General features: G+C 35.9%; 1 protein-coding gene across 5 annotated transcripts in view; it reads left to right on the plus strand.

Annotated features, from left to right (window-relative positions):
- The window catches only part of RAPH1 (Ras association (RalGDS/AF-6) and pleckstrin homology domains 1), a 90086-nt gene that overhangs the window by 20552 nt on the left and 43508 nt on the right, over positions 1-26026 (plus strand). For all 5 annotated transcript variants that reach the window (XM_032403981.1, XM_032403972.1, XM_032403989.1 and 2 more), the window contains exons 2-4: positions 13243-13362; positions 17625-17730; positions 18566-19068. In XM_032403981.1, coding sequence (XP_032259872.1) covers positions 13243-13362; positions 17625-17730; positions 18566-19068 — 729 coding nt within the window. The remainder of the gene's footprint in view (positions 1-13242; positions 13363-17624; positions 17731-18565; positions 19069-26026) is intronic.

Below are 26026 nucleotides of genomic sequence, written 5' to 3' on the forward strand. Positions count from 1 at the left end.
CTTTTCTTTTCTTTTCTTTTCTTTTCTTTTCTTTCTTTCTTTCTTTCCCTTTAGCTTTAGCTTTGAGTCCTCGGAAATTAGATGTCATCTTAAGTTCGGAGTCATCTTAGAAATGTTTAGCAGAAAAAAGTTGAAATTCAGATGAAGAAAGAATATGTCTCTTTGGTGTGGGGTGACAAATGAGAAGCATATGGTCTCTCTTCTGAATCTGCAACCTAGTTGGGTGTGGAGGGTGATAAGGCAAGTGCACAAATAACCACCACATAATATAAAGCTGATTTGCTCTAAGTGCCATAGAGAGGTACAAAGTTCATAGTCCTCTTGGAGGAAGTAGCATCTAACTCTTTTGTTTAGCAGTTATGCTTAAACTTTTCTTTAGTTTTTTTTTTTAATTGAGATATAATACACATATACAACATTTTTTTAAAACTTATTTACAAGGTTGTACAACTTCACTATCTGATTCTAGAATAAACTTTTTTAAAACTTTGAGTGTTTTTAGCTGAGGTTGTGCCCTCTAGTTTTCAGGCTGTACCACTCCCTATCTACTGCTGGTATTTATATTGGTCACCTGACTCCTGAAGGCATTATACTCGAGAGAGTTGTTTTTTTTAGTTTCATTAACCCGGAAGCAAATGCCAGAATTTCCCTGGGAGTGCCAGTGTGGGGAATACTGGCTCTTGTCCTGCATTCTTTTTCCCACTTATATTCCTTTGCCCATCTCTTTCTAACTCCAAGAATGCTCCCCACTTCTGCTGCAGCAGAAGAGATGTGAGGGATGGCTTCTCATTGCCCTCGAGAGGGCTTCTTTAGAATAAAAACCAAACTCTGTTTCTTGGTTTACAAATCCTTGAATGATCTGGCCCTCTCTTCCTATCAGACTAATTTTTCTTTCTATTCCCTGACACACCAGACTTGTACCCTCTACTTGGAATTCTCTTCTCTCTGATCTGTGCATGTCTGATTCCTTCTTGTCACTCATATCTCAGTTTAAATATCACTACTTAAAGAGGCCTTCTCTGTACATCCAGTCTACTGTGACAGCTACTCTGTCACTTTCCATACAATCCTAATTTAATTACCACCACAGTTGTCATGGGTCTTACTTGTTTTGTTTTTGTTGTTTAATATTTCTCTACCTTGACTAGAATCTAAGTTTATTGTTAGCAGATCCCTTGTTTGTCACCTTTGTAACTATAACCTGAACTTCCAGAACAGTGTTTGGCACATAGTGTGTGCTTAATGTATATTTGTTGAATAAATATTGAATGAAAATGCTTGCTTTGATGGCTCCTGCTCTGGTTCATCTCCCTGTTTCTACCTGTTTCTGTCTTCCAGAAATTTGCCAGAATCTCTGATCTTTGGATGCTTTTGCCATCTCTAGTTTCATTGCCTTTGAGTTTATTCCCTCTTGTAATTGTTTACTGTCATTTTAGTGGGATTTTAGGGAGAGAGAGAAATGTATTCTCTGGTTCTTTTGACAGGTTGAGATGTTGCAGTCAGGTTGAAAACATGAACAAAGACCAAGTTAAGAAAGCTCGGCTTGTTTTTTGAGAATACCTAAGTAGTTTAGGTTGTTTAAAGGGTAGAAGATAAGGTTGAAAATTCGGGTTGAGGCCATGTCAGAGAGGCTGTGAAATCATTTGGTGAAGAGTTTGTACTTAATTCAGAATGTCGTGGGGAACCCTTGTCGGTGTTCGAGCAGAATCATGGCATGAAAAAAGTTTTTAAGGAAGATTAGTTTGACAGTGATGGATTATGAAAAGATAGGTAAGTTAGGAAGTTGCTAGTATAATCTGAGGACAGTATAGTGTGGATCTGAGCCAAGACAGTAGTCACTAAAATAAGAAAGAGGGCAAAGGCACAGAAAAATAGTTGAGCCTTCTGGTGCTGACATTGATGAATTGCTCTGTGATAATTACAGTGTGATGTGACTTTTATTTAGATGGATTGTTTGATTGTATGGGGGACTAAATTGAATGTATCTTCTATCAGCAATGTGTTATAAGTGCCTTTCCTAGGATTTTTATGTTTATGAGATAGATGAAACAAAGCAGACATTTCAGCTTTGTTGGATAGGGGATATTTGGTCAACTCTGGCACTTGCCATCTGGATGTTAGGCAAGAGGTCAGGGAATATTTAATGAATAATGCAAGGTACAAGTGTCTTACTCCATTTGTTCTCACATTTAATAACAAAATTCTTAAAGCAACTTGAAAACCCATCTTGAAGTCTTTATTTAGCTTAAGCCTTCTTATTTGATTAAATACAGTTGACCTTTGAACAATGCAGGGACTAGGGGTGCCGACCCCAATGCAGTGAAAAGTCTGAGTATAACTTTTGACTCCCCCAAAATGTAACTAATGGCCTACTATTGACCAGAAGCCTTATCACTAATGTAAACAGTTGATTAACACACACTTTGTATGTTACGTGTATTATATACTGTATTCTTAGAATAAAGTAAGCTAGAGAAAAGAAAATGTTATTAAAAAAATCATAAGGAAGAAAAAATACATTTATAATACTGTATTTATCTTAAAAATCTGTATAAAAATGGACCCACTCATTTCAACCTGTGTTGTGCACGGGTCAAGTGTACTAGTTTTTGATTTAGAATGAATTCTCATTTCTTCCTGACCTGGTGTGACATTAACCAATTTTTTTTTTTTTTTTTACTCAGTTACTTGGTTTTTTCATGGGAAGGTTAGAAATGTTTGTCTTTGCCTCTGTGAAAGAATTATCTGATGAGTAGTTATTTTTCTAAAGTGGTAAGCTTTTATTTGCATTAAAACTAATTTTATGATGACCAGAATAAGCCAAAAACGTTAACTGAGTAAACAGGCAAATGCACTTTAGGAATGGTAATACATGCATACAATAATAAAAATCATGTGTTGGAGAAATATGCAGTTGTTTTTCAGGGACCTTAAACTGCATTATTTTATTTGGTAAGAATGTTTTTCAGCCTGTATGGTTTTTTTTTCCTTTAAGTTTATTTCTGAATTTTAAATGATGCATTAGTTGACATACTGTGTTTTCCTAACTAAACTACAATTTCCTGGGGGCAGACTTTATCTCCCCTTCCACCCTCCCTCCCTCCCTCTCTTTCTAAATTTATTTTCGTATAATTTGAAACTTACAGAAAAGTTGTAAGAAGAGTATAAACAACTCCCACATTCCCTTTACCTAGATTCACTTATTGTTTACTTTTTGTCTAATTATTATTCCTCTCTCCCTTTATATGTATTTACACACACTCACATACACACATACCTTTTTTTTCTGAGCCATTTGAAAGTGAGTTGCAGACATTGTGCCCTTTTATGACTAAATTCTTCAGTGCATGTTTCCTAAGGGCACAGATACTGTCTTACATAACTACAGTAGTATTATCAAAATTAGGAAATACAACATCGCTGTAATACTGTGATCTAATCCACAGCCCTAGTCAAATTTTGGCAATTGTCCCAATAATGTTCTTTATAGCTATGTTTATATGTTTACGTATTTTCTCCGCGTCCAAGATCCAGTCCAAGATCAAGCATTGCATTTAGTTGTCATGTCTCTTTGGTTTCCTTTAAACTGGAACACATCCTCAGCCTTTGTGTTCTTGACCTTTGCGTTTTTTAACCATAGGCCAGTTATTTTGTAAAATGTCTTATGATTTGATTCAGGTAATGTATTTTGTCAGGAATACCACAAAATGATAATGTATCTTCTCAGTGCATAATTTCTCAGGAAGTATGTGATTTGGGTTTGCCCCAATTAAATTTTATCACTTGGTTAAGGCAGTGTCACCCAGTAATTTGTGGGGAGATATTTTGACAATTTGTAAATAGTCTTATCAAATTTTTACCCATAAGGTTTAGCGTCTATCAATGATTCTTACCTGAATCAGTTATTACAATGGTTGCAAATGGTGATCTTCTGTCATTTCATCTGTATTAATTCATTGGCATCCTATGAGGAAGAGCTTTCTTTCCCATGTATTTATTTATATCAGTATGGGTTCGTGGATTCTTATTTTATTCAATGGGTTATCGTTTCTTCCTGTCATAAATGATTTTGATGCTTAAATTGTCCCATATTAGGCTCTATGGATCTCCTTCAGGCTGGTTTCTATGTCCTTATGACATGTCCCCATCTTTATTGAGCACTTTCTAGCGCAAGAAGATATTCTAGGATCCCATCTTATTTTTCCCCAGCCCCAACGCTTGAATCATTACTCCAAGGGTTCCTGGTTACTTTTTAGGTAGAATATGTATTTAGAAACCAAAAACTGGGTGCTAGGTATGGTAATTGCTACTGGAGTTCATTGCTACTAGGCCCTTTGAGTGGACCTACCTACAAACACACATGAACATATATCTATCTTTATTTCTACCCCTCCTGTATTTCCTCTATCTCTTTGAAACCTTGAGTTCATAATGATGATTCAAAGTATAGCCCAAATGGCTCCTAAGCCACATGCTACTACTGTCTAGCACTCTCCCTCCAGTTGAAGCTGGAGAGTACATGCACAATATCAGCTATCCCCATAGATAACTGGTATGTAGGTAGTATAGCCAGAAAAGTCCCAAGTGTGGAGCAGAATAAGCAAGATGAACATCTCTGGAAGCAGTCATGGAAGCCCCATTTCTACAGATAACTTATAGTGACTGTATGTGTTTCCTAGGACTGCTATAACAACTCACCACACTGGGTGGTTTAAAACAACAGAAATGTATTCTCTCACAGTTCTTGAACTTGAAAAGGTGGAATATAAACAAAAGAATATTACACTTACTACTATTATTTGTTTTTGTTTATTGGTTCATTGGGTTTTTTTTAGTTGCTCTGTGATTTCAGATTATGGTTTATGCTATACTGTGTAATTCGTAATTATAAGATTGATCATTAGAACTTCTTATTTATTAGGAATGTTAGGAGTTTCTTTGTAGACCATTGAACTTAGATTGGTTTTTTCACTTTAGATAAGGCATTCCTGTTTGGGGTTTAATAGATTAGCAATATCCAATATAATGAAAAATCCAATGTAAATAAAGAAACAGATATGGTTCATTATTCTGTGAAAGGAATTCCTTTGCCAGGGGTGCATTGAAGTGCTTGATAAAGAAAACATTAACAAATCACCTTGATTTGATTTATCTTGTTTGTTTTTATGCTTCCTTATGTGATCTTTAGTAATCTTAGAGTTAACGTACATGATAATGAACAGGATGTGTTAGTTACATCTTGGGTTGTCAAAAACTGAAACACAAATAAAGGAGTTAGCATAAGGGGTGAATCACCTCCCCTAGTATTTCTTTTTCCTCTGGGTAAGGAAAGATGGCCAGCCCACAAATAGTACACCTCTCTTGTTTACTAGGGAGGTTTCGTTCCATGTAGAAACTACAAAACTTAGTTATGTCAGCTCACTCCCAGAGGACTAGGCCATACAAGTTTCCTGGTGGCCAGTTTACTCAGATTGCTCCTCTGAAGCCTTGGAATAACAAGTTGCTTCCTTCTCAGTCCTCTTTCAACACTTCAGAGACCATAGCTTCCTTTAAATTTGCTTCATGCACAGGCCTACAAAAGGAACTTTTTTCTTAGAGAATTTTTTAATCAAGATACTTCAGTGTTTACCATCTCTCCCACAGTTAGGATTAATGTTCTTTGTAATCATAGAATGTGTTTTTTTGCCTTCTTTGTATCCTGTACAATACTTGACATAATGCTGTTTGTAGGCAAGTGTTAGACCCTAAGTAAAACTTGGGCCATTTCTGTGGAGGACCACTAACCTTAACAGAGAAAACTTCAGTGATCGATTTACAAAAAGCATCTTTTGACTTTTTTTTTTTTTTTTTACTTAAATGCTCTATAAATTAATAAAATACAAAGTGATGTTTATTTAAGAATAGGCACACAATGGAAAAGGATCCTCAGAAAAAGAACCTGGTGTATATATAGAAGATAAATATATAAATTTAAAAGAATTAAATTTTGGGAAAAATCAATTTACGGTTCTCTAATGCCAAACTAAGCTACCTATGTTAAGCGTAATAACTACAGAAAAGAATGACTAATAAAATAAAACTAAAAATTTACAAAAACATTTATCTGATTTCTGAGTCAAGAAGAATTTACTGACCAAAACAGTGCAACAGTTGGCCCGGAAAAGAATTTACACATTTGATAACTTAAAAAAATAAAACTTTTAGCAGTATCTTTAAAAAAAAAAAACAAAAAAACGAAAAAAGACCATCCAAAATTAAAAGATAAAACCTGAGGAAAATGTTGTATATACAACACACTTAATATCTTGATTCTGTAAAGAACTCGTATAAATTCAGTTGGTTCATTAAATTCCCAGTTTCCATTTGGGCAGTTTACAAATGATGCCATTTAGTTCACAGCAGAACTGTGTTCTGTGTTGAAGAGTTGTAGGTCAAGAGGAAAGTAAATCAACCACACCTCTCTCTGGGTGCCCTAGTCAGATGAATAGTTAATGGCCCTTCATCCCCCACAGTTCTCACTTCATTTTATATTATATCGTGTCCTATTTCTCTCCTTTTCATTCTCTGCTCTGACTTCCTCCCTCCTCCTTTTGATGAGTCTTCTTCCTCTTTTTGTGCCTTACTAATTTTAACAGAGTTTTTTTCTTACTGTTTCTTTTGTCTGATTTAGGTTTCCTTCCTCCTGCTTTATTTTGCAAGAGTTGTATCTTGCACAGTTGGGGGCATTCCTTGAACCTGGAAGTCTTTATAGCCAGCCTCCCTTCTCTAATGCCTGTTTTTCTTTGGAATTATCAGAGTAGAGCAGCAAAGGAATTTTTTCAAAAACTGTTTTTGTGATAGAGTTACTGAAACATAACTGGGCATAAAGAACTAAAAATTATATCTAAATGAATAACTCTCAGAAGAAGCATGGAACTGTGGTAACGAGGGTATGTTGATGAAGGGATCTTGTCACTGCCTAATTTCTTAATGGGCTTTGGGAGTACATGTCTTATTTCGCCTTCAGCCAAATTGTGGTTGTGTGAAACTGCTTTAATTTTGTCTTGCAAGTCCTCCCAGTAATTATAACACAACACTGCAGCAGTTGTCAGACTTCAGTAGGCATAAGGAATACCTGGGGTGACTTGTTAAAAATGTCCCAGGACCCTGGAAATTAGTATTTGGTAGATCTTGAACAGGCCATTTTTAAAACTGACTTTACAAGAAGCACCCCAGATAATTTTGATGTAGGTCCTTAGTAGACCACAATTGGGAATACCTTGCCATACAGCATCAAGGCCAAACTCTTTGATATGGCTTATAATTTTGCCCCTAATTCCTCTCCAGCCCCATTTTTCCATGGGTCTACACCACACATCTTATGCATTAGAAATGTTAAGTCATTAGAGTTCTCAACATGTCTTACTTTGTCACAGCTTTATACCCTTCCACATACTGGTCCCTCCACCTAAAACAGCCTTCCCTTTCTCTGCCTTGCACATTCATTCTTCAGGTCTGGACTGAAGCATCATCCCTTTCTTCTCTCCTCAAACTAAGTTAAACCACAGTCACATAACATACCTCTGTTAAAGCACTTAACACTGTTTTATCATTGTTGGTTCCCTTGTCTGTCCCCTACTAGATTATATATTCCTTTTTTTTTTTTTAAGATTTTATTTATTTGTCAGAGAGAGCACAAGCAGGGGGAGGAGCCAGCAGAGGGAGAAGCAGGCTCCCCGCTGAGCAAGGAGCCAGATGGGAGGAATTGATCCCAGGACCCTGCCTGAGCCACCCAGGCGTCCCTAGATTATATATTCCTTAAAGACAGAGCCTATCATGTCCATCTCTATTCCCCCAGTTTCTGGCACATAGTAGATGTACAGCAAATATTAAATCAAAGCTTCTCTTGCCTCTTTGGAATATTGAGCCTGTTAGACCCAGAGAAATGCTATAGTGGCAGCTTTGCACCTCCTCCTGCATTCTCAGTTTTCATGTGGTTTTAAGTATACTTATTTTTACAAAAAAATATTTTTGAATTGTTAAAGGAACAAAAGGAGTTCAGTAATAAATAAGGCACCCTCATTCATTACCATGTATTTTTCTTGCCACTCTCTAGGTGACTTGCGTAAGTTGTAGTTCCTTTGAGGACTTCAATTTCCATTTCTATAATTATCTCTACATAATATTTACAGTAGCCTTCTATTGGTCTTTCTCTTCTCTAGTAACTCTTACACAGGTATTGTGTCCTCTGACTAAAATAGTATTTCTCTCCCTACCCCTTTACTTCTGTGTTTAAAAATATGGTTGCCTTCTGGGGAAGAGAACAGACTTGGCTTTCAAGGTTATCTATATGACCTTAGTCCTTGACTTTTAAATCTCACTTTTTCCTCTTGTCTTATTTGAGTCAATCTCATGACAGTTTTATAAACACAGATTTTCTCCTTTGCTCTTTATAATTTCCCCTACCTGGAATATATACTCTAAGCCCAGCCTTCTTGATAAATGTCACCATTCTGTCTCACAGTGAGGAAATTGAATAGTAAACCAAAATATCTCCCAAGAGGAAGGCTAATAGGGAAAATATGCTTGAATGAGTAACTTCATAGAAAATATAGTGGAGGGCGCCTGGGTGGCTCAGTCGTTAAGTGTCTGCCTTTGGCTCAGGTCATGAGACCGGGGTCCTGGGATTGAGCCCCGCATTGGGCTCCCTGCTCCGCAGGAAGCCTGCTTCTCCCTCTCCCACTCCCCCTGCTTGTGTTCCCTCTCTCGCTGTCTCTCTCTCTCTCTGTCAAATAAATAAATTAAATCTTAAAAATACATATATATATAGTGGAAATAATACTGTTTCATACTAAAGCATACTAAATGGATAGTTTTGTTATATGTAGTGGAGCTTTTTTTTTTTTTAAAGATTTTATTCACTTATTAGAGAGAGAGATCACAAGTAGGCAGACTGGCAGGCAGAGGGAGAGGGAGAAGCAGGCTTCCTGCTGAGCATGGAGCCTGATGTGGGGGCTCCATCCCAGGACAATCCCTGGATGCTGGGATCATGACCTGAGCCTAAGGCAGACGCTTAACCGAATGAGCCATCCAGGCGCCCCGCCATATGTAAGCTTTAACCTGTAATATTGAAGCACAATTATTGAATGTTAGTGTGAAATGAAACCAACCAGCATATAAACAGTGGAGGATCATTCCACCATTATTTCTGTTTTTACTTTAGGAAAAAAATAAATGTAAATTAGTTTAAAATATTAGTTCAGTCATTATTCCCTGCAATCTGTGATTATTCTGTAATAAACATATGATTTTGAAATAATCAGGCTAACTAAACCTTCTCATTACCTGAGTCCTAATAACCCTTCCTCATTTTTTTTCCAGTTGGATATTTACTGGCATCCCTCAATCTATCTTCAAAACAGAATTCACACCCTTTCCACTCCCAACCTGCTCCAAGGAACAACAGGCAGGACAGTGTGGCTTGAAGGAAGAGTGGGACGAAAGATCAGAGAGGTCCCTGAAGGCTGGGATCACCCAGGGCTTTCTTGATCTGCCACTGACGTGGATTTTATTCTATATTCATTAAGTGTGCCCTTTGGGGAATAAACCTTTTCATTTGTGTTAGCGTACATTTATTCTTTCAGGACATAGTTTCCCTCAGATGTAATGGAGCAGAGAATTAAAGTGAAACTTTAATATATCCCCCCCCCCCTGAAAGTACCTAATCTAAAAGTAATAGAATAATTTAATAGTATTTGGTCTAGTATGTATTATAGTTTCTTTGGGCCTATTTCCACATCATTAAGGAAAAGCATCACATTAGAAGCTATTCTTTTAAATCCAAATTATTTTAAAAATAAGATTCATAAGTTCTATTTTCTTTTCCTTAATTTTTTTTTTTCCCTTTGGAGGGACAGTTGACTATTGTATTATTTTATTTGCAGTTTCTGCTGTTGTCATTTCTAGTCGGGGCGTTATGTTGGGGAAATTCAGATTTAGAATTGTGATCCAATTGGAGACAGGCATCAATATATAATAGAGGATGAATTACTGTACCAGATTTGCTGACTTTAACAGTACAGAGCCTATAAGAAAATTTTTTGGGGTGCTCTCATTTGGTGTGTGTAATAATCAGAAATGATGCCATTTTTGGGTGTAGGAGAATAAGGATCAACTTCAGCTTCTAGAGAAGGAAGAATGCTGTTTTAGGGTGTAGATCTGTTTAGAAATGTTGTAGGACCTAAGTTTTTTTGGAAAAGTCTCTGAATAAGTGTCTTAATTTTTTTTTTTAAGATTTTTTTTTTTTTTTTTAATTTGAGAGAGAGAGAGTGAGAGAGAGAGAGCACATGAGAGGGGGGAGGGTCAGAGGGAGAAGCAGACTCCCTGCTGAGCAGGGAGCCTGATGCGGGACTCGATCCCAGGACTCCGGGATCATGACCTGAGCCGAAGGCAGTCGCTCAACCAACTGAGCCACCCAGGTGCCCCATAAGTGTCTTAATTTTTATAAAATAACCCACATGGTGACAAATTCAAGGATGGAAAAAATTGGCAAAGATTACATAAATAGTAAAAGTCAAATAGTTGCTTCAGAATTTCCATTTATTTTATGACTCTCTGTTATTACTCCCTAGCCATATTTTCCTCTACTTTGATCTGCAGTAGTCTAGATAAAATAAAACTATTAATGAAAATATTTAAAGAGATACTTAAAAATCCAAGTAATTATTGGGTTTGAATAGGAAAAGCTCAAAAAACCCAGCAGTCTTTGATGTGGAGTCTATAGTTCCATTTAGCACCGTAATAATTTAAAAAACCCATTCATTTTGAACTGTTTTGCTTATGCTCTGAAAAACTATATGCAAAATTATATTCCTATTTCATTCTTTCCAGTATAGCTTCCTTATGGGAGATTATAATATGTGCTCAGAAGGGAAGTGCAGGCATTAGTATCATTATCTCAAAGCAGAATTCCTCCTAGAATATTTTAGCTTCTGGGTTATTCCAGTGTGTTTAGTTTTAAAGATTAGGGAGGAAGAGGAAGTTGACTTTTAAAATTCCCAGTTCTGTTGCTTGTTGGCCTTCATTACGAAGACTGGATATTCCTACTCCTAGATATTCTCAAACTAGCAACTGTCATTTGAGTAATTAAGTTACCTGGTCAGATGAGAGGTTTTTTTTGCACTAACATTTTGTTTTCCTGGGTAGAACAATGAAGTACAATATCAGATTTCTATTGAGATAGTTCTGTAAATAGTTCATTAATGAATAAAAATCCTAGAACTAGTATTAACACAAACGAATTATAAAAACCAAATCTCTTTAAGAGTCAAATGTATGATTTGGGGAATTGGTGGATATATTTTCCATTTGTCAAGAGAATTCCCTGATTTATACATGCTTTGAGAGTGAAATTAAGAAATGAGAATTAACAGTTTACATTAGAGATATTAATAAACTGTGATCCTTTGTAGTAGTAAGTTTTCCCTTAAGTGATTAAATGGGATATGATCTGATTTTCCATTTGTTAGAACTAAGTTCAGTTTGATTTTTTTTTTTTAAAGATTTTATTTATTTGTTAGACAGAGCACAAGCAGGGGGAGTGACAGGCAGAGGAAGAAGCAGGCTCCCCACTGAGCAAGGAGCCCGATGTGGGACTTCATCCCAGGACCCCAGGATCATGACCTGAGCCAAAGGCAGACGCTTAACTAACTGAGCCACCTAAGCGTCCCAGTTCAGATTGATTTTGCAACATTATTTGACCCATTCTGTGAAATTTTATATAGTAAAATAAGGTTTAACATTTAGCTTCATGACATCCCGTTAGATAATTAAATTCCTCACATAGCTCATAACCACATTTTAAGGATCGCAATTACTTTTGTTGATTGTTGCTTTGGAGGTGTAATATGTGTACAGATTCTTATTTAAGATTAAGGATATCTTTAATCTCTGAGGAATTGTTTAAACCAATAGGCAGGTAGTATTCCAAATATTGCCTAGATCCACTGGAACAAAATTTGTGTTTCAGAAATGTGAGTCAAGAGCATGGAATATAGAATGATCATATTCATTGTGTCCTTGGGAAAGTTAATAGGTATTATTCCAAGTTGAAGGGAAAGGATTTGTGGTCAGATTACTTTGGAATATGTTGCTTTAAGCAAAGGTAGGCTTTACTAAAGATTTCTCAGAGAGAGACAAACCAAGAAACAGACTCTTAGCTATAGAGAACAAACTGATAGTTACCAGAGGGGAGGTGGGTGAGGGGATGCGTGAAAGAGGTGATGGGGATTAAGGAGTGCACTTGTTATGATGAGCACTGGGTGATGTATGGAATTGTTGAATCACTACATTGTATGCCTGAAACTAATATAATACTGTATGTTAACTATACTGGAATTTTAAAAAAGATTCTCAGGGATTGTCTTTAATATTGAAATATTTTATATTAATCAGATTAATCTTACTTTAAGAACTTTAAGTATCTGGTCATTCACTGATCTTACTTTGTTTTGTGTAATCTTTTCTTCCCTTCACAAAACAATATGCAGGTTCCATGTCAGATAACACATTATTAATGAGAAGAAAGAAAATAATCTCTTCTTTCAAGGATTTATACTTGAAAAGTCACCACATACAGGAAATTTTGTATTTGAATTTAAAGTTTTCAATTCTGGTTTTCTAAAGTTTATTTCAGTTCTGGTTCCTTGGATTTTGTCAGAACTGATGAGAAAGTAAGGTAGAAAGAACACTATAAGAGGAGGAACTAATTCAACAGACTAAACTAGATTAAAAATTTTGTCTTTTCTCTGAAGTGCTTTTTGGACTAAGGTTTTGCAAGTTATACTTATTTGTATGTAAATAGACTGTTACAGAGTAAGTGAGATAATAATGTGCTGGATTGAAGTCTTGAAATTATCTGTAGTTTTTGGGGTGTTAACAGGATCTGTTAGTGGAGAAAACTGCACTACTATAATATCCTCTGATTAATGGGAGGGCTCTGCAATTTTAAAATTATTGTTACTTGCGATTCTGGTCAAAATCTGATACATTCTTTTCTTTCACAATTTCCTAAAAATTTGAGACTTAATTACTCATTCCTACTCACTTGTCAGCGTTGTCTCCATTAATGACTTCTAATTTCCTTGCATAATATAATCTCTAGTTTGGAAGGTTTCACTCCAGAGAGTTACAATATACATGTGCTGCATAATTTTTCAAGTTTAACCTGTTAAACTTCATTCTACCCAAATGTCTATATTTCAGATGGATCAGTTATCAGATGAAGAAATTGACCATGGTGCTGAAGAAGACAGTGATAAGGAAGATCAGGACCTGGACAAAATGTTTGGAGCCTGGCTAGGGGAGCTAGACAAACTCACTCAGGTCAGAAATAGTGGCTTGAAAAATTGTTCGAAGATTTTAAATCATCACTGTGTGCTAAAAGTTTACTGTGTACACATAGGGATATGGATATAGGTTCCATTTTTAAATACTACTGTAAAGGGAAAATGTCCAAAACGTTAACAGGTAAATGAATGGTACCTCTAGAACACGAAGTATTATCTTATGTGGTTATTTAAAGGAGTCTAAAAACAAAAAAATACCTGTGACAAGAGATTCTGTTCCTCTAGAGGGATTATTTAAAATCTGTTTTGTAAACTGAGACTGCTGGCTAAAAAGGTTTAAAACCCAAAATCTAAAAGTCTAAATTTCAGCAAATCCTATTCCGTAACTTAATAAATGTGAATATTTACTACATTTTACAACATAAGTAATATCCTCATATGCAAGTATTTTCTATTACATAATTCTAGAATACTTACAAAATTTCATTTCTGGCTGCATTTTAAAACCATGGCAAAGCTTTTTTTATCTTGTTTTATTGGATCTTAGGTTTAAAAAAGATGGAATAGTAACTCTACACTATTTCACTGCAGATGGCTTTTCTACTGGTTTGGTACTTATATTCTTCCCAGTATTTTAAATTCCTTGCCTTATAATGTGAAGAGTCACTCACCAAAAATGTTGGCTTGTAAACTAATGCTGTGACTGTTTTTGTTTTTGTTTTTTTAGTTGTATAAATCTGTCTTTAGAGACAAAACAGATTAACCATTGTGTAATGGTGGCTCACTGCTAACAAGTTGCTTTTTAACACTTCGTATGTTTTCAAAAAATATTTTATGTACTTTATTAGTGGCTAAAATCTCAAGTTTGTTTTGTTATTTTAGTTTACTACGAAGTGTCATCTGTGCATCCACCCATATCACACATACCATGTTAATGGGATTTTCAACTTTATATTAAATTGAGTTTACATTTTAAGTGGTTGGTGAATCTTTTAAAATCATTATAAAGTTTTTTTGTGTGTGTGCATTTTCCTGGAAGAAGGTTCAGAGCTTTTACCAAATTCTCATGATAATTGCCCCCCACCAAAAAAAGTTTAAAAACCACCCACCTAGGTTACCAATTTCTTGGTGTCAAGGAGTATTTCTTACTATTTTTTTTGTTCCCCCAGCACTGTGGGCACAGCAGATAATTATAACAAGTATGTTTATTTGAACTGGTAAATAGATAGACTCTTAATATGTCCTCAATTATATTCAAGTTATTTTACAGAAAATATTAAACCTACCTATTATTTTTCATTTCCACTGAGAGAAGCATTAGGACTTAAATTGCAGCAGAAGACTACAGGATTTGAGGTTGAAGAATTTCCTATTTTGTGAAACTTTGAAAAAAGGCAGTGAATTATTGTGGATCCCCTTCATATGATAGCTTCAAAAACTGGTTGGACACTATCTGAATGGATTCCTTTTATCTTGAGACAAATGAATAAAGAAGGCACCAATGTAATCTAATTCGATGATTCTACAGACTATCCAGCATTCTTTTTTATTTGAAATCAATTTGATAATTATAAATAGAAATGAAAGTTTTAAAAGGCTATTCTTAATATTTGTAAATTTATTTAAACACTAACTACAGACCTTTTCCCTGAATTTCTCTGTTATAAGCATCTTATATTCTTTATTGTAGAAAGGTTAGAGAGGAAAAGTGTCATTTAAAAAGGTAGTGAGATAACTTACAAGATACTCTGTCCTGAATCTACAGTATAATTCTAGACTTATCATAGGCAGTATCACAGCTGGGTTACAGTTTGTCCTCATCTTAATAGAGCTTGAGAAGAACAAGGATATTCCATCATTGTCTGAAGTTGTAGCCACTCTCTGTTAAGATCTTGGGTCTTGGGACTTCCAGGGAAGTTGGCAGAGTAGGAAGATTCTCACCTCACTTTGTATCTCATGAATACAGCTAGATAATCCCCACATCAATGTAATAACCCAGAAAATGACCTAAAGACTAGGAGAACAAACTTTCCACAGCTAAATGTAGAGAAGAAGCCACATCCAAGACAAAGACATGAAGGAGGGGCATCCTGGGCACAGAGAGGGGAGAGAAACAGACTCAGACAAGGGAGCCTGCATGGGGAAGGTGTATCCCCATAACATTTGGCTTTGAAAACTAGCAGGGCTGAATTTTCCTTTGTTCTTACAGTCAGTGGGACTTAACACCTGGAACTTTAAAAATCAGTGGGGTTGGAACAGGACACAGTCACAGCAAGAGAGCTAAATAAAACAGGTAAATAATATGACTGATAGAGAATTTAAAGCAGTGGTCATAGAGATACTCACTGGACTTGAGAAAAGAATGGAGGATCTCAGTGAGATCCTCAACAAAGAGATAGAAAAAATAAAAACCAATCAGAGATGAAGAATCCAATAACTGAAATGTAAGATATATGGAATAAATAGTATACTAGAAGCAGTAGAACAGGTCAGTTACCTGGAGGACAGAATAATAGAAATCAATCAAGCTGAATAGAAGAGAGAAAAAGTAATAATACAAAATGAAAATAGACTTCGGGAACTCTGACACCATCAAGTATAGTAACATTGCATTTTAGGGATCCCAGAAGAAGAGAAAGGGGGGCAGAAAACTTATTTGAAGAAATAATAGCTGAAAACTTTTAAAATCTGGGGACGGAAACAAAAATCCAGATCTAGGAGGCACAAAGAGCCCCAACAAAGTCAATCCAAGGAGGTCCACACCAAGATATATAGTAATTAAAATTGCAAAAAGTAGCGATAAAGATAGAATTTGAAAAGCAGCAAGAGAAAACAGTTGCAAGCAAGGGAAACCCCATAAGCTGTCAGCTGATTTTTCAGTGGAAACTTTGTAGGCCAGAAGGGAGTGGCATGATATGTTCAAAGTGCTGAAAGGAAAAAACCCACAACCAAGAATACTCTATCCAGCAAGGCTGTCGTTCAGAATAGAAGGGGAGATAAAGAGTTGCCCAGACAAAAGTTAAAGGAATTCATGACCATTAAGCAGGACTGTAAGAAATATTAAAGGGGACTCTCTGAGTGGAAAGCCATAAATAAGAGTAAGAAAAGTAGGAAACACAAAAGCAGTAAAATAAGTATATTTCTAAAAATCAGTCAAGGGATTCACAAAGTAAAAGGATGTAAAGTATGGTACCATATACCTAAATCGTGAGGGGGAAAGAAGTAAAGAGTGGGTTCAAACTTAAGTGACCATCAACTTAATATAGACTGCTATATGCAGATGTTATATACAAACCTAATATACAAATCAAAAACCAGTAATAGGTAGGCAAAGAATAAAAAGAAAGGGATCCAGGGCACCTGGGTGTCTCAGTCAGTTTAGCATCTGCCTTCAGCTCAGGTCACGATCCCAGGGTCCTGGGATTGAGCCCCGCATCAGGCTCCTTGCTCAGCGAGGAGCCTCCTTCTCCCTCTCCCTCTGCCTGCAGCTCCCCCTGCTTGTGCTGTCTTTCTCTCTCTCTGTCAAATAAATAAAATAAATCTTACAAAAAAAAAGAGAGAGAGAGAAAGGGATCCAAGTATATCGTTAAAAAAAGCCAAAAACAAAACAAAACAAAAAAACACTAAAAAAACAGGCTGTATACTATAGAGAACAAATTGATGGTTAACAGAGGGCAGGGGGAATGGTATGAGCACTGAATAATGTATAGAATCGTGGAATCAGTGTATTGTACACCTGAAATTAATATAGTAGTATAAATTAACTAGAATTAAGATGAAAAAAAATTTTAATAAAATACATAAATACAAAGAAAAAAACTGATCTTGGATCTACACATTTTGAGTCCAGAATTATGCCTTATCTTCAGGGTACTTCATGCCAAGAATGAGACTATGCTGGACCAAAAACAAATCCCTCTGAGGAAAGAGATAACAGAATTCTCTTCATTGATCCTTTGTATTTTATATCTTACCTTGCCCATATTCATATATTTAGCTAATAGTGAATTTATGTAAAATGAACTCAGTCACTATACTTGATGTATTTGGAAAGACATTCAATCCAAACTAGGATGGTCTTAAATGCCTTAAGTAATAAGCATATTATCTAAAAATTGAAAAACTATAACCAAAATAATAAAACTATAACCAATAAAACCATCGTTTTACTTGTCCTTAAAACTAGAAGGACTTTGGTTTTATTAACTATTATATGGCAGTTCACCTAATCAAATAACAAGCTTTATCTTTTTTATAATTGAAGCCTAAAAATAATATGACTTATTAAACTTTCTTTAGAGTTTGGATTCTGACAAGCCCGTGGAACCAGTAAAAAGATCTCCTCTTCGTCAGGAAACAAATATGGCCAATTTTTCTTATCGCTTCTCCATATACAACTTGAATGGTAAGATGTAATTGGAAGTAAAATGTAAGATAGTATACTAAATATATATTTAGTATACTAAATTATATAATGCAGAAGCAATGCAGCTACAGTTCCAAGTAGCTCAATATAAAAACTACATGCATAACTTGAGTGAGTTCTTGTATTTCTTGGTTTGTGCATTTTATTACTAACTCAAATGATCACAGAAAAAAACTGAACTGGAACATAACTAAAATAGTTTTCTAGTTACTAATAATTGACAAAGTACATACTCAAGTGGTACCTCATGACAAACCTACTTGCACTGTTGTATTTTCATTGGAATAAAGTCCAGTGAAATTACTTGTTAATTAGTTTTAAATCAGCCCCTCTGGCCTTTATTTATTGTATTCTACCTAATGAACTTTCTAATATTTGGAATTGACATCATAATCTGTAATTTTTTAGGCTTTGCATTTTTCTCTCTATGCTCTCAGCTCTTTAAGTATTAACAACTCTACCATGGCACTGATCATATTAATAATATAGAGCCTGTGGTGAAAAGTTGCATGGGGGATGTGGTTAAAACCATAGGACAGTATATGATTTTTGCATTATTTTTAATCTTTCAACTCATAATTTTATTCTCCACTGATTACTACAAATCTTAAAAGATGGACTAGTTGCTTCTAAAAATTTCTCTGTGAATTTAAAACAAAAAACTCTTAGAAATAATATATTCAATAGGCTTTAGGCCCAATAGGATAAATTTCTTTGCTTCTTACCCCTTCATTCATTGACAGATTTATAATAGAATGTGTAAATTCTGATTCAGTCTATCCTGGAAACATCATGTATGTATTGTTCATTGCAGAAGCTCTGAATCAGGGAGAAACTGTGGATCTGGATGCCCTGATGGCCGATCTTTGCTCCATAGAGCAGGAGCTCAGCAGTATTGGTGCAGGAAATAGTAAGCGTCAAATCACAGAAACAAAACCCACTCAGAAATTACCTGCCAGCCGACATACATCAAAACATGGCACTTTGAAAGGATTGTCTTCATCTAACAGGATAACTAAACCATCACATGCCAACTACTCCCTGGATGACATCACTGCACAGTTAGAACAGGCTTCCTTGAGCATGGATGAGGCTGCTCAGCAATCTGTACTAGAGGATACTAAGCCCTCAGTAACTAATCAGCACAGAAGAACAGCATCAGCAGGCACAGTGAGCGATGCTGAAGTGCGCTCTATTAGTAACTCCTCTCGTTCCAGCATCACCTCTGCAACCTCCAGCATGGACTCTTTGGATATTGATAAAGTAACACGCCCTCAAGAACTGGATTTGGCACATCAGGGGCAGCCAATTACTGAGGTAAGTAGATGGAACTTTTTTCCTGCTATTTTAGTATTTTAAAAAGGAGGAAATGGTATTTTTAAAATGTCTTAATTAACTTTCTTATTTTTTCTACATTTAAAATTTGTCAGGATCCTTCTGAACTAAGTTTTAAAATCACTACAGAAGGAATATATTATCAGATATAGCAATGTCACAATGATTAAGAGAGTTTCTTCATTTTATTCTTAGGCTATTTGAAGCCCTTGAATTAATATGAGTTTCACATGATTAAAAAACTTGAAGTGTGGTTTATACTTGATGACATTTTGCAAAGCTATTATAATTGTTATAATAGTAATTGCTGTTTAATGTATGTTTATTATAAAACAACAGCTTAAGAAAAAGATGCCTACCACTGCTATAGTCCTCCAAGATTCTATTTTATTATCAAAGAGTCAGTGTACTGTAGTGGAAAGAGCCCTTGGGCTTGGAATCAGAAAACTGGGTTCCAGGTGGTGTTCCCTTTGCTACTCACTACCCATAGGACCTTAAATGAGTTATTCAGCCTCTGTGAACATCAGTTTCTCAGAAGTAAAATGGAGCTAATAGTACATGGTCTAATCCTCATATGGTGGTTCAGATAATCAAAAGTGATAATATATGTGAACAGATTTTTAAAGGACAAAGTTCTTCTGGATGTGATGGGGTGAGGGCAAGGAAGAAATTTTTAAAATAAGTTTAGCAAAAGCTGAGTTTGGTGTAGGTAAATTCTTTATTGAATATTTTTGTCAAGAAGAAGGCAATATTGTTAACAGGGTAGCAGCAAGAAAGATCAATGTGGGTAAAATAAAGCCAGCCTTCTGTTCAGTTTATGTTTACAGTCCTCTCTACCACAGGGTAAAATAATCTATTTATGAATAATCATTACTAAGGTAAAATCTTGTAAAACAAGATTTAAAGAATTATAGAGAAATTTAAAATTTACATCTATTACACAACATTATTAATTTTTCCCCGTTGATTTAATTCATAGATTAATTTCCATCAGTCAGTAACTCTTTGTACCTATTAATGTACCAGTTTGTTCTGGGCACTGTGAAGCATAATAGAGATAAATTTGAGTTTAATTGCTTGTAAAGAAAAAGTATATCAATCTAAAAGTAAATTTTCACTTATTTAAAATGAAGCTCATCTGGTATATATTCTGTAGAGAACTCAAAAATTTATTTCTGTCTTATGATACCTAGGGATTATATTTAGCACCACCTCTATAGTATGTATCATTTATGTCTTTTAGATTTACCTGTTGGGATATGAGCAATATTTTATTAAGGATGCACTTTCTTGGTTATTCTGTGTTTTATATGTGGATATTCCTTCTTTCTAATCAGATTATTCTGAGTTGGGTCAAGATGCATGAGGTCAGGTTAAACTAATCATTAAGGATCTTTATGTGTGTCTCATCTGTAAAAATATAGTCACACAATAAAAACAAAGTAAAAAATGAAAAGTCCTCTCCCAGCAAATTCTTTGGATGTGACCTAGTGGTATTCATGGGCAAAGATACCAGTGTTCAATAATATAATGTTTAGTGTAAGACTTCAATATAAAGTTTGGTGAGTAAACTAGGAATAAAGCAGGAAAGGAGTTAAAGTCTTCTCTATCCGTCCTGTTCTTTTGTCTTGCCTGGATGAGTAGAAAAGTGGTTTAACCAAACCTGAAACTTGGTTTGACATACTTTTTTATGGATTTGGTCTGTTCTTCAAATCAAGAAAACCAATTGAGGCTTACTAGATCCCAAACCCATGTATCAAATTGTCCCTACACTCAAATATAATCTCTAAAAAATATTTTAATTACTTTTGCATATGTGGAGTTTAAAGAGTCAAATAGTTCTGTGAGACTTGTTACAGAAAATTTTGCTACACATGTGCACACACATGCCATGTCCTCTCAGAGGCCAAACCTTTCTACTCTTTTAGCTGATTCTCAGGGTATTTACCTCTGTGTCATTAAATCTATATTTATATTGCTATTTCTTTATATTTTTCAGTTGTATGTGTTATCTACTGACTTCCCACTCTGGAAGATTAGGATATAGACAGCTCCTCTTTAGACAACTCCTCTCCCTTCTCCTCTCATGCTCCCCTATCCTCCCAGTATATTTTGGTTGGTTACTATTCAGTTTTTATATTATCATGACTATGTACATGCAGTTTGGTGCTAAACTATATGCTTTTATTACATTTTCTTTCTGGGCCATTACGTTTTGCTTACCTGGAATTAGTAATTGTCTTGAGATTTAAAAATAGTTTTTTTGTATGTTTATCACTGTTTCAACTCCAGACTTTCCCCCAGTTGATTCTCTTAGTTCAAACAAAATTAGTGTTTATTAATATCATCTTAAAATTCTTTGCTCTTTCATAGTCTTTGCTCTAGTATCATTCTTAAGTCTGTTCTCTCAGGTGTGTGAGCTTCTCCAGAGAAGATGGTTCTTTCATTCTCCTACATAGAGGGCGTATGTCGGCTGTAAGTGCTTTAGCAGCCCATTTGGGAAAGAAGGCTTGCAATGTAAGGTGGTCCTCAGTGTTCAGTATGTGAACTTCCATCTAATCCTTTTAGGTCAGGATTTCTCAACATTGACTACTAACATTTTGGGCTAGATAATTCTTTGTTGTGGGAGCTATCTTGTGTATTGTAGGAAATTTAGCAGCATCACTGGCACCTATCCTATCCACTAGATGCCAGTAGTACACATACCTCCCTCAGTTGTGACAACTAGAAATGTCTCTAGACATTGCTATATGTTCCCTGTAAGGCAAAAGTCCCCACTCTGAGAATCACCGCTTTAAAATAGAAAGGATTATTAGCAAGTCTGAACCCCTTTTCTTCATGGGAAATGATTGTGGGTGTTTTCCTTCTCCTGGCTTTTTTTTTTTTTTTTTTTTTTAGTAGAAACTTGACTAATAAATATAGAATGTTTCCAGGTAATATTGTTTACTATAAACTGACCCCTGATTAGTGAGTGCATATGGACCAGGAAGACTGTGAGTGAACTTAGAAGCCTATGAATAGACACGGACCTTTGTTTCCTGGTGTGAAGTTTATCAGTTTTGTAAGTGAACATAAATACATCCCTCGAGGGTTCCTGGAACCTACACTCATTGGCTGTTAAAATGGACTGCTGGTTCCTGTGGAGTATGAAGTTTCCCTAAGCCAGGGTGATTTCTGTACTTACCTGCGTGATTTCTGTCCCTTAGAATGGTGGGTCCAGAAAAGGCTCCTGGTGGCCTGTATAGATCCTTTTTAAAGATAACATGTCTCATGCTAGCACACTTTGTCCTTCTGTAGAACTAAGTGAACTTGGTGCCAAGCTGTGGTCTTTTGGGTCCTGTGAGTGACTGTCAATCTGAACCTGAGACCACTGTTGGTCTGTGAGTAAAGGAAGGAATCTGTTAATCAACTGCTTAAGTATGCTTTCAACCAGTCAGTCCTTCTGCTTTCATTGCCACCATCACTTCTATTGCTTCTGGAGACTTTTGAGGTTACATGATGTACATTGGGGTGCCCCTCTGCTTTTCTCCAGTGCTGGCTTAACATTCAGCTTTCCTTGGGCCTACTAAGATGGTTACCACTCAGCCATATCTAACATAATCTCCTTTTCCTGTCTGCAGTCTCTTGACATTGGAGTGCCCCAAGGTACAGTCCTGACTCCATTTCTATCTGTATCCACTCTTGTGAGCTTAAGCACTGACAACTCCCGCATTTTAATACCCTATTTCATTTATCTAAGACACACCTTTTCCCCACATTTTAATTCCTCTAAAACAATGGTTCTCAACTGGGAGCTATTTTGCCCCCCCAGGGGACATTTAGCAGTGTCTGGAGACATTTTTGGTTGTCACTGATAAAAGGGTGCTACTGACATCTAGTGGGTAGAGGCCAAGGGTACTGGTAAAACCCTCCAATGCACAGGTTAGCCACCACAACAAAGAATTATCTGACCCAAAGTTGTGCCTAAGTTGAGAGAGTATGTTTTAGAAACAGGTGGCATCTGTCACTGTCAGCGAGGTGGCAGTTCTGTGCGAAGTTTTCTTTTGACAGTTCCTAAAAAAGATCAAGAAAGTACCAGCATTAAGTCGTCTTAGATTCAAAGAAATACAGGTATCTTTTGCCAGTGTGCCTCTCCCCTGAACTCCGGGCTCACACATCCTATCTCTAATCAGTATCTCTATTTGGATGTCTAATAGGTAGCTCAAATTTAACTAGTCTAAAACCGAAGCCCTGGTCTTTTCTCCCAAACTAACTCCTCCAAAGTCTTCTCCATCTCAGTTGATGGCTCTTCCATCCTTCCAGTGCATCAAACAAAATCCTTGGAGTCTTTGTCTACTTCTCTTTTTCTTTCCATTCCCATTCCAGTCCAGCAGCAAATTCTGTTGCCTTTACCTTCAGAGTATATCCAGAATTTGATCACTTCTCACCACCTTCACGGACACCAAGCCAACATCATCTTGATGTAAATTTTTGCAATAGTCTCCCACCTGGCCATCCTATATTTACCTTCTCCTTAAGGGTCTACCATCCATACCGAAGCCAGAGTGGTCCTATTAAAAGTTAGTCAGATCTTGCCCCTCCTCTTTTCAAACCCAAAGACTTTGTATCTTACTATAAAACCAAAATCCCTGCAATGGCCTGCAGGTCCTTACAGGATTTGCTTTCCCATTATCTCTGCTTCTGTTTTCCTTTCTTTCCTCCTTCTCTTAACTTTGCCAGTCATACTGCCTCCTAGTTCTTTGCCAGACATCTGAGCCTAGTTAGAAAAATTAGTTTGAGATTGGTACTGTTCCATCTTGGGGATATGGGTAGTTAAATTGCCCATTTAAAAATGAAATAACACTGTGGCTTATCTTTTTGTCTTGTTGCTCTCTGAAAGCGAACAGGGATAGGCACAGTACAATTTCACATCAGGAAGAGTAAGTCTTTTTTCTCTGCCTTTCTCTTTCCTGACTTTTCTTGAAATACTGTTTTCAGGCACTTCACATATATTGTCTCATTTAAGCCTCCCACTATCCCTTTGGTAGGGGCATTTATTCCAAAGAAGAAATTAAGTAGGTCAAGTAACTGAGAAGCCTGTATTTGAATTACGAAACTACATTTGCCTCCCAGTTTTTATCAGTATCTTAAAAATAAAGTGAAGCTGATTGTTAAAAAATGATTATTTCCTAAATGTTAAAGAATGTTTTAGTATAAAATATTTTCCGTAGATAAGCATAAAAATGGATTATAGAATAATTTTAGTATTCTTTTGAAGTCCATCAGTGATGTTCATCTACTAAGTTTTTAAATTAGAATTCAGTGTGGTTGAAATAAATTCTAATAAGGTCTCTTTGTATCTTAACCAATGTGAGATAAATGTTGCAGCTGATTTCCTGGCATTGTTATGGTACTTTTATTCATGTTAACTGATAAAGCAATAGTTTTCAATTAGGTAGAAGTTTGCAAATATAAATGATAATTGCATGTTATAAATTTTATATAAAATAGGGTTCACTGATAAAAGGTTAATGTTAGCACATTCGTTTATATTTTCTGGTGAGATTTAAACTTTAATGATTCCTCTGAATTTGGAAATTTATACGTGAAAATGTACTTTTAAAATGAAGATGCTTTTAAAAGCTATTATTGTAGGGGCACCTGGGTGGCTCAGTCGTTAAGTGTCTGCCTTTGGCTCAGGTCATGATCCCAGGGTCCTGGGATCGAGCGCCGCATCAGGCTCCCTGCTCAGGGAGCCTGCTTCTCCCTCTCCCTGTTCCACTCCCCCAGCCTATGCTCTCTCTCGCTCTGTCAAATAAATAAAAAAATCTTAAAAAAAAAAACAAAACTATTGTAGTTTATGGCAGATTCAAAAGGCTTTGTTGAATCTTTCTAATACTTGATGATTTTACTATAAATATTATGATAGGAAAAAATTCCTTAGTATCTGAGCTACTAAAACTTTTGAATGTTATAATTGTTTTCCTCATATTTATAGTTTTTTCCTAAATGAAATCTTTCATGGATATACCATTATAACTTGTGATATGCCAACAGCATATCATAGGTTCAATGCAATAAATTCTCCCAGTTCCTTCACTTTTCAGAACTATTTCAAGAATTAATGTGTGCAGAAATTTTGAGGTAGTGAAAAGTAAATAAGCAATTGTGTTTATTGTAGCACTGGGGTGGGGACCCCCACTGGCATTTAAGTCCTAAATTATTCTTAGCAAACAACTTTTTGGTCTGAAGTATTAACTGGATAAGAGCACAGGGCTTTCTCAAACTTTAAGAGGCCTACATATCTAAAAAGATTGGGATTATTACTGACTTCTCAATGATCACAGTACATTTCTTTTAAAATTCTAATGGCTGTGTTGCTACATTTCACTGAAATTCACATGTACCCATATGGTGTTTAATTCCAGATTTCCCTGGCCTAGTGAGGTTAATAAATAGCAAAAAGAATGGGTATCAGATGAAAGAAGAGGTGAAGATTGAGTGAAAACCAGGGTGAAAGTCTAGTTCTCACTCATACTTTTCAAACACGCTACCCCAATCGACATTGGCATATATGCTATGATTCTTGTTTTGTGTATGTCCTATTAATCTGTGTAATTTTTCTTCTCTGAAGAAATAAAAGATCTTTGTTATTTGATTTTAGGTCTGTTGTTTTTATTTTGTGTGGTGGAGGGCTGGTAAAGGACCTTTTTTTGAACAAGAATAAAAATGGATTCATCTGTTTTTAAAATGAATAAGGACTATAAAATATAAAAGAAATAATTTTTTAAAAATTTAAATATTTTATTTATTTATTTGACAGAGAGAGAGAGACAGCGAGAGAGGGAACACAAGCAGGGGGAGTGGGAGAGGGAGAAGCAGGCTTCCCGCGGAGCAGGGAGCCCAACGTGGGGCTCTCTCCCAGGATCCTGTGATCATGACCTGAGCCGAAGGCAGACGC

This window comes from Phoca vitulina, unplaced genomic scaffold, assembly GCF_004348235.1.
Source record: "Phoca vitulina isolate PV1807 unplaced genomic scaffold, GSC_HSeal_1.0 scaffold1, whole genome shotgun sequence".
Lineage (NCBI taxonomy): Eukaryota > Metazoa > Chordata > Mammalia > Carnivora > Phocidae > Phoca > Phoca vitulina.